At 53.3% G+C, this 9,607-nt stretch overlaps 1 protein-coding gene across 2 annotated transcripts; it reads left to right on the top strand.

Moving 5' to 3' along the window:
- Nucleotides 1-1,588: 1,588 nt before the first annotated feature.
- SLC22A17 (solute carrier family 22, member 17) lies at nt 1,589-8,175 on the top strand. 2 transcript variants are annotated; one of them, XM_011990677.1, is made up of 9 exons: nt 1,589-2,520; nt 2,613-2,716; nt 5,076-5,230; nt 5,829-5,994; nt 6,194-6,339; nt 6,495-6,600; nt 6,760-6,977; nt 7,279-7,390; nt 7,555-8,175. In XM_011990677.1, exons 1-9 carry the CDS (start codon nt 2,254-2,256, stop codon nt 7,841-7,843), a joined length of 1,563 nt encoding a protein of 520 aa, XP_011846067.1. In that variant the 5' UTR covers nt 1,589-2,253; the 3' UTR covers nt 7,844-8,175. The 2 variants fall into 2 exon arrangements, with proteins under 2 accessions (XP_011846067.1, XP_011846066.1); XM_011990676.1 differs by having other exon boundaries at nt 6,760-7,031.
- The last annotated feature ends 1,432 nt before the right edge of the window (nt 8,176-9,607 follow it).

Below are 9,607 nucleotides of genomic sequence, written 5' to 3'. Positions count from 1 at the left end.
AAAACTAGAAGGTCTGTGGCTGGAGTGCAGAGAGTTTGGGGAAAGAAGTGAGACGCAACTACAGAGAGCATGTGACCAGGCATGCAGAACCATGTATGAGGTATCTAGATTTTTAATATTCACTTTGACAGTGAGGAGACACCACTGAAGACTGGTTAACAGGAAAGATACATGACCAGATCTGTATTTTGAAAAGATCATTCTATCTGACTATAAATGACATATGGGTGGCAAGGAGGTGTAAACAAAGTGGATGCAGAACACCAGTTAGGAATTAGGGGGCGAAAGTGGTCTTTACAGCAGGTAGTTTGACTAATAGTGGCAGAGATGGAGAGATGTGGGATATCTGAGAATATATAGGAAGTAAAATGGGCAGAATTGTGTAAAGGATTCAACATGGGTAAGGAAGAGAAAGCTCTAAGGGATGTTGCCTGAGCATTTGGCCACAATGTGATGTTGAGGGTGCCATTCACTGCAGAAAAAAGCAGTGGAAGACAACCAAGTTATGGGGGGAAAGCACAAATTTGGTCTTGAACATATTGAGTTTGAAGTCCCTGTGAGTGATCCAAGGTGAAGGTCAAATAAGAGGTGGCTTCATGGGTCTGGAGCTCAGAACAGAGGTGGAAGCTGGAAATCAGTCTGGACATCAGGTTTGTATTGTTTGTATGGGTGGTGTTTGAAGCTGTGGGAATAGGCAAGATCCCAAGGTGGAGACAGTGTGAGATGAGAGGAGGGCCTAGGACTAAGTCTCTGAGGATTCCAGACACTGAACGATGGTGTCTAAATGATCCAGACAGGAATGGCCCTAAAAGCCAGCACCACCAGCCTCGTCACTACCAATACAGACCCCTCCTGCAGTTGCTTCATCCCATTGGACTTCAGTCATTGCCTCAAGAACCGGGATGATAATGGTCTGCCCATGCTCAGCACCAGTGCCATGAGCTGGAAGAGGATTTCTGCAATGGAGAAAAGGGGAGCAGGAGAGACTCAGCAGCAAAGGAAGGGAGTGTTTAAAGGAAGAGGGGGTCAACAGTGCCAAATGCTGTTGAGAAATGGAGATTCAACCAGGATGGGAGTGATGAAACCCAAGGAAGTGGTCTCCTTGTAGAGGACTGAAGCTAGGGCTGAATACAGGGCCAAGCCAGTCTTCCATATGCATAAGTTGTACTGTAATAGCCAGTTTACATGTCTGTCTCCCTGGAGTAATGGTCTCCAAAGCAGACCTTGTCCACCCTATTATCCTTAAAGTCTAGTGCAAGTCCTGGAATGTAGTGGACACTTAAATTTTACTGATTAGTGAACGGGTGGATGAATAAATGAATGAGTAGTGGCAAATGATTGGAAGCAGAGGAAGAATCTCTGGCATCTGCCTGGACTAGCTACTATCCTTCAGCTTTTTTTGCTTTTTACCGCAATGGCCTGCAGACCCAGGAAAGAGACGACAGAGCCCCATTCCCCTCCCTCCCCTGGGCCCTGGCCCCCCTTCCTCTATCTGACGAAGAGTCTGGACCGAAGGTTCTGCTGACGTGGGAAGGGGAGGAGAGTCTAGAGGAAGAGGAGGGGAAAGCAGCGCAGAGATCGCAGAGACCAAGGAGGCGCCTGCGGCTGCAGAGCTGCGGAGCGGGATCTCTTCGGGCTCTCTGGGTCCGGGCAGTCGGCGCGCAACTGGGCCAGAGGACAGCGCATCCTTTCGGCGCGGGCTGGCAGGGCCCCTGTGGTCAGCAAGCTGGCTCCCCGGGTGGCCACCGGGACCCCCGAGCCCAATGGCGGGGGCGGTGGCAAAATCGACAACACTGTAGAGATCACCCCCACCTCCAACGGAGTAAGTGCCCGAGCCCCAGGTGGCGACGCCATCCTCTCCCCACACCCCCGCCCCCGCGGAGCGCCCTTCATTTTCCTCCTGCGCATCCCCCGCCCCTGACTGCCTTCCTAGCCCTCGCTCCCGCCTGCCCCCTGCCCTTGCTCTGCGGTTTCCTCCGCTTCACCCTTCTCCTGCCACCCCCTGCCCCCCAACAGCAGGTCGGAACCCTCGGAGATGCGGTGCCCACGGAGCAGCTGCAGGGTGAGCGGGAGCGCGAGCGGGAGGGGGAGGGAGACGCGGGCGGCGACGGACTGGGCAGCAGCCTGTCGCTGGCCGTGCCCCCAGGCCCCCTCAGCTTTGAGGCGCTGCTCGCCCAGGTGGGGGCGCTGGGCGGCGGCCAGCAGCTGCAGCTCGGCCTCTGCTGCCTGCCCGTGCTCTTCGTGGCTCTGGGCATGGCCTCGGACCCCATCTTCACGCTGGCGCCCCCGCTGCATTGCCACTACGGGGCCTTCCCCCCGAATGCCTCTGGCTGGGAGCAGCCCCCCAATGCCAGCGGCGTCAGCGTCGCCAGCGCGGCCCTAGCAGCCAGCGCTGCCAGCCGTGTCGCCACCAGTACCGACCCCTCGTGCAGCGGCTTCGCCCCGCCGGACTTCAACCATTGCCTCAAGGATTGGGACTATAATGGCCTTCCCGTGCTCACCACCAATGCCATCGGCCAGGTGAGGCGGCCAGGCGGGCCGCGGGTCTGGGGGCGGGCAGAGAGCTGCGAGGGCGGGGCCTCACGCCCCCTGCACCCTTCTCACGTCCCCAGTGGGATCTGGTGTGTGACCTGGGCTGGCAGGTGATCCTGGAGCAGATCCTCTTCATCTTGGGCTTTGCCTCCGGCTACCTGTTCCTGGGTTACCCCGCAGACAGGTGAGGGGTGTCGTGGGGGCAGGGCTGGTAGAAAGGAGGGGGTGCTAGGGAAGCTAGCCCAAGCAGCGGGCGCTTACAAGAGGTCGAAGACGATTCGCTGGACCCTGCAGTCTTCTCTGGACTTCTATTCAATGGTCTACCCATGTCTCAACTTCACTCCCCATCAAGAAATACACCTTCCCTACCTCTTCCGTGCAAGGGAATGACTCGACCTCCATGGACTATTAGTTCCATTCCCACTAATTAGTGGCCCCCCCATCCATTAATCAATGGCCTCATCTCCAAAGAGAAAAGTGTCATTCCCACTAACAGCTCACATGGACTGTTAGCTCCATCTCAGTGACCTCATTCCTGAAGATCAATGTTAATTCCTAAACACCAACAGCTCCATTCCCACTGACCAATAGTTCAACTTCACAAACAAATTACCTCATTTCTGACCAGTGGCCCCTCCCCTACAAGTCAATAACTATCTCCAAAGAAAATATCCTCAGACCCAATAATCCACAGTCCCATGCCTGCCACCAAATGACCCTACCCTCTGTAGGTGAATAGCCCATAGATTAAAAGTCACACCCTCATGGATCCTCAGGTCTTTGAGATCCTCTCACCAAAATCCCCATTTCCATGAGTCAATAGCTTCACCTCCAGAGATCAACAGCCCAATCCCAGCAACCAATAACTCTTCCCACAGATCAAAAAATCTCATCTCTGATTCTGGTCACCATCACCACTGACCAGATGCTCTCACTGCACTAAACTTCCTCCTGGATGATTAGACTGAGCCCCATTGATCCACAGTTCATCCAAGTGGATTAATAGCTCAAGTTCTATGGATCAAAGCTATCCCAACATTCAGTAGTCCAGTTCCTTAAAATCAATACCCATCCTCACTGCCCAACAGTCACACACCTCTGTGGGCCAATGGTCCTAAACCCACAGGTCAGTAGCCCATGCCTATGCATCAGTGGCCTCATTGCCACAGACTAGTAGCTCATTCCTATGGAACAATGGTTTCATCCCCAAAGATCAATAATTTGGTCTCTTAAAATCCGTAGCCTTCAGCACATTAACCAATAAGCCCATCCTCTATAGATCTCATTGATCTAATGAGAAAAATACTCCACCTCATTAGATCAATAGCCTAACTCCCAGGGATTGGTGCCCCCTTTCCAATGACCAGAGGCTCCCTATCTTCATCTCCATAGATCAGTGGTCTTCTCCCCAAAGATCAATAGCCCAGCCTCCAAGGATCAGTAACCATGTTTTCACTAACTCATAGTCAGTGACTATCATCACTTACCAATCATCTCATCTCCCTTGGTCTGTGACCTTATCCTTATGGATTAGTCCCATGGATTAATAGATTCATTCCATTGATCAATAGTCCTGCCCCATGGATTAATAGACCCATGTCCATGTCCCCACTGATCTTTCTTTTTTCTTTCTTTTTTTTCTTTTCTTTTTTTTTTTTTCTTTTTGAGACGGAGTCTCGCTCTGTTGCCCAGGCTGGAGTGCAGTGGCGCAATCTCAGTTCACTGCAACCTCTGCCTCCCGGGTTCAAGCGATTCTCCTGCCTCAGCCTCCCAAGTAGCTGGAACTACAGGCACACACCCCCACACCTGGCTAATTTTTGTATTTTTAGAAGAGACGGGGTTTTACCATATTTGTCAGGCTGGTCTTGAACTCCTGACCTCATGATCTGCCCGCCTCGGCCTCCCAAAGTGCTAGGATTGCAGGCGTGAGCCACCGTGCTCAGCCTGACCGTTCTTAGTGTATTAATAGACCAATGTCCCACCTCCATGGAACAATGGTCTCATCTCCAAAAATCAATTACTCCGTCCCCTAATGTCATTAACTTTACCTTCACTGACTAGTAGTATCCCCATGCACAAGTGGCCAATGGCCTCCCCTCCACAGGTTAATAGTTCCAACTCCGTATATCAGTGAACCCCCCTCCCACATCTCCTCTGAACAGTCTAAGCAAGACAAGCTCCATGCCCACTGACCATTAGCTCTATTCCTAAGGATGAATGGTCCCAAATCCCCTAAGCAATTACCCATCCCCTCTGATGAGTGATCTCACATCCATTGACAAGTGCCCTAATCTCTGACCAATAGCCCAAGAGTCAATGTTCCCACCTCTTACAGAATCACAACCACACCCCAGTGCCCAGTAGCCAGGCATCACCCACCCATGGTCCCCATCCCTTCCCATCTTCTCAAGCCTCTTTCCAACTCTTGCTCCCAGAACTTCATTCTCATACCTCTAGCTCTAAAGTGTGCAGCTGGGTCTTTCCCAGTAACTTCCCCCACCACCAGAGAGTCTGGGTGACCAGAAGCCCTTCCCACTTTCTAGGTTTGGCCGTCGTGGGATTGTGTTGCTGACCTTGGGGCTGGTGGGACCCTGTGGAGTAGGAGGGGCTGCTGCAGGCTCCTCCACAGGCGTCATGGCCCTCCGATTCCTCCTGGGTTTTCTGCTTGCCGGTGTTGACCTGGGTGTCTACCTGATGCGTAAGTGGCACCCTCCCAGAATTCCCTCCCTTGGGTCTCATGCCTACCTGCCTGCATCCCCAGGCCATCCCCACTGCCCCTTAGGCCACATTTCAGCTGCCTAGAATTTCAGCTATCTTTCTGCCCAGGCCTTTGAAGAATCCAGGGCTCTTGCTTCTCTCTGCACCTATCTCCCTGTCCCCACAATCTTTTAAGTCTTTGCCCTGGACTTACTGCTGCCAGGGGATAAGGTGCTATTCCCCTGACAGTAGTAAGTCCAGGGACAAGGATTGTCCCTAGCTGTGCGACCTTGGACAAGGGTTGATGTGAAGGTCAAATAAGAGGCCTGATGGGAAAGGGCCTATAAACTGGAAATGCTGAACACTCACCAGGGACTCTGGCCCTAGAGCCCTCCTAGGTTTGAGCAGGAGAGGAGAGAGGGCTGAACAATCTCCCCAATCCTTGCCACCCAGAGGTTAGCAAGGGAGGCAATGGCTGCAGCCTCCACTCTGGGTCTGATCTCACTCTCTGTCCTCCTCCCTCCCTCTCTCCTCTTCTCTCTTATGTCTTCTTCCTCCCTGGCCTCCCTCTCCTCTCTCCACCCCTGCTGTATCTCCAGGCCTGGAGCTGTGCGACCCAACCCAGAGGCTTCGGGTGGCCCTGGCAGGGGAGTTGGTGGGGGTGGGAGGGCACTTCCTGTTCCTGGGCCTGGCCCTTGTCTCTAAGGATTGGCGATTCCTACAGCGAATGATCACCGCTCCCTGCATCCTCTTCCTGTTTTATGGGTCAGTATTGCCCTTCACCTGTCGTCTGGCAATTCCCATCTCTGCCTCCAAACTAGCCCTAGCCCGGAGACCCCTCCTCTTCTCCAACCACCCCTGGTCCAGGCCTACCCCAGCCCCAGTCCCTCAGAGGTGCACGTTTCCCGCCCCTAGATCAGGAGAAGGGAGACCTCACAGTATACCCCTTCCACCTTGCCTCCAGCTGGCCTGGTTTGTTCCTGGAGTCCGCACGGTGGCTGATAGTGAAGCGGCAGATCGAGGAGGCTCAATCTGTGCTGAGGATCCTGGCTGAACGAAACCGACCCCATGGGCAGATGCTGGGGGAGGAGGCCCAGGAGGCCCTGCAGGGTAAGAGATAGGGGTCCCTGTGAGTGTTGCTTCACTTGCACACATGATGGTGCCCTCTGCATGGTTGTAGCTTCTCCCAGGGTCCCCACCACCCATGTGGGAGGATCCTGGGTTCTCAGGGTTTTCTTCTGACAGCTCCTCTCTCTCTCCCAAAGACCTGGAGAATACCTGCCCTCTCCCTGCAACATCCTCCTTTTCCTTCGCTTCCCTCCTCAACTACCGCAACATCTGGAAAAATCTGCTTATCCTGGGCTTCACCAAGTGAGCCTGGGTGTCTGGGCTGAGGGCCAGGCCAGTAGCTGGAATGGGGGCTGGCCGGGTGGGAAGGCCCAAGGACCCCTGCAGAGGACCATCAGCACTGTGGAAGGCTGCACGAGGGGATTCAGACTCTGTTCTTTGCTTCCCCACCCCTTCTCACAGCTTCATTGCCCATGCCATTCGCCACTGCTACCAGCCTGTGGGAGGAGGAGGAAGCCCATCGGACTTCTACCTGTGCTCTCTGCTGGCCAGCGGCACCGCAGCCCTGGCCTGTGTCTTCCTGGGGGTCACCGTGGACCGATTTGGCCGCCGGGGCATCCTTCTTCTCTCCATGACCCTTACCGGCATTGCTTCCCTGGTCCTGCTGGGCCTGTGGGATTGTGAGCATCCTACCTTTCCCACAGTGTGGGCTCAACAAGGGATCCCCAACAGAGGTGCTTCAGACAGGCTCAGCCATTTCTTCTGGCACAAGCCTCCCAAGACAAGCCCCAGACCCTGTCCAGCTCTTCCACATGCCTCCACCAGGCCGCACAGCCCCATCTGCTCTCCCAGTCAGTTACTGAATGCCCAGAGCCTGCCCAGCTAGAGCCATGGGAACAGAGAGCCAAGGGGATGACACCCAGGACTACGAGAGCCTTGACCTCCCCACCTCCATTCATATCATCCCTTTTGCGTCTGCAGATCTGAACGAGGCTGCCATCACCACGTTCTCCGTCCTTGGGCTCTTCTCCTCCCAAGCTGCCGCCATCCTCAGCACCCTCCTTGCTGCTGAGGTCATCCCCACCACTGTCCGGTGAGAGCAGGGGTGCCCCCAGGGGCAGAGCCAGGACCCTCGGCCTCCCCCTCCCCCAACCCACTCCTGAGGACGGGGCTTGTGGGCTGGAGGAGGGGGAGCTGTGGGAGAAGGGCAGGGCAAGGTCACAGCTGTGGGCTGAGCTCCTCCTCCTTCTTCCCCAGGGGTCGCGGCCTGGGCCTGATCATGGCTCTAGGGGCGCTTGGGGGGCTGAGCGGCCCGGCCCAGCGCCTCCATATGGGCCATGGAGCCTTCCTACAGCACGTGGTGCTGGCGGCCTGCGCCCTCCTCTGCATTCTCAGCATTATGCTGCTGCCGGAAACCAAGCGCAAGCTCCTGCCGGAGGTGCTCCGGGATGGGGAGCTGTGTCGCCGGCCTTCCCTGCTGCGGCAGCCACCCCCTACCCGCTGTGACCACGTCCCGCTGCTTGCCACCCCTAACCCTGCCCTCTGAGCGGCCTCTGAGTACCCTGGCGGGAGGCTGGCCCACACAGAAATGTGGCAAGAAGATCGGGAAGACTGAGTAGGGAAGGCAGGGCTGCCCAGAAGGCTCAGAGGTACCTTACGCCAGCCATCGCGGAGAGCTCAGAGGGCCGTGCCCTCCCTGCCTCCTCCCTGCTGCTTTGCGTTCACTTCCTTGGCCAGAGTCAGGGGACAGGGAGAGAGCTCCACACTGTAACCACTGGGTCTGGGCTCCATCCTGCACCCAAAGACATCCTCCCAGACCTCATTATTTCTTGCTCTATCATTCTGTTTCAATAAAGACATTTGGAATAAATGAGCATATCATGGCCTGGACTTCTGTTTGTCCTTCTATGTCTTGGGGGAAGGTTTTTCTCAGTGTAATGCACCCCAATAACAATCTCCCCTCTCCCTCCCTGTGTCCTGCCCCGAGTGATGACTTACAGACAACTGTCACCACTTACTGACTGCTTGCACTTTGCCAGAACGGGGCTAAGCATTTGACACACTTCGTATCATTTAATTTTTACAACATTGCAAGGTAGGTGTTTGGATCAATGTTTTTGTTGTTGTTGTTATTGTTGTTGTTGTCGCAAGCAATAAAAACTGGCTCTAATTAACTTAAACAAAAAGGGAATTATTAGATTTGGTGGGGCAGGTTGTGGTGGGAGCTCACAGAATGAAGGAGAAGCAGAACTAGTCATAAAATAACTAGTCAGGAGCGGAGAAGACTCCTTGTCTGAGGAGCAGAAACCAGCGACATTTTTGTCAGGGCTTCTAGATGAATGAGCTCCAGTGGAATGTAATCTTTGGGTTATCCCACTGAAGATTCATTTCCAGAGAGCATGTCACTGGCTAGATAGAGTAACATGCCTCCTACACCCCATTTCTCCCAACTGGGAATAGGGAAAGCAAAAGCAGAAGTGAGACTGGGTGTTACTCAGAAAAAAAACAATAGAAGTTCAATACAGCGTTACTACTCTCTTAAGCAGATGAGAAAACTTATGGTCAGAAAGACTCAGTAACTTGCCCAAGGTTACAAAGCTAATGAGTGACAAAGCTAAGACATGATTAGATCCCAGAGAGCCCTTCATGGATGCATACTGTAGTCACCTTCCCAACTCGTCTAACTTTTGGGCACTTTCCTTAAAAGGCAAAAGTGGGTTCTCTTGGCTCTCTGGAAGGTGGCAGCAGAAAACTGAGACTTCTACCTCAGTGCCAGGGCCTGCCTATTAAACCAAACCTGATTTGGCTTTACCACTTTGGGCAAATCTCTTAGCTTCCAACTTCCTTTAAGAGTTGCTATGAGGATTAAGCAAGATAATGTATCCTAAGTGTCTCTTAAACTACCCCCACTAGGTGTAAACTGTGTAAAGCAAAAATTATCTGAGACAAGTTTCAATCAATTTAGAAAGTTTATTTTGCCAAGGTTAAGGATGCACCCATGATACAGCCTCAGGAGGTCCTGAGGAAGTGTCCAAAGTGGTCGAAGTACAGCTTGCTTTATACATTTTAGGGAGACATAATACATCAGTCAGTACGTGTAGGATTTACAATGGTTGGATCTGGAAGAGTGGGACAACTCAAAGGCAGGGCCAGGGCTTCCAGGCCATAGTTAGATTTAAACATATTCTGATTGGCAATTGGTTGAAAGAGTAATTATCGGTAGAAAGGAATGTTTGGGTTAAGCTAAGGGGTTTTGGAGACCTATGTTTTATCATGAAGATGAAGGCTTCAGAGAAAATAGATTGTAAAT

This window comes from Mandrillus leucophaeus, unplaced genomic scaffold (genome assembly GCF_000951045.1).
Source record: "Mandrillus leucophaeus isolate KB7577 unplaced genomic scaffold, Mleu.le_1.0 Scaffold380, whole genome shotgun sequence".
Classification (NCBI taxonomy): Eukaryota; Metazoa; Chordata; class Mammalia; order Primates; family Cercopithecidae; genus Mandrillus; species Mandrillus leucophaeus.
This window is presented reverse-complemented; position numbering and strand designations above follow the sequence as displayed.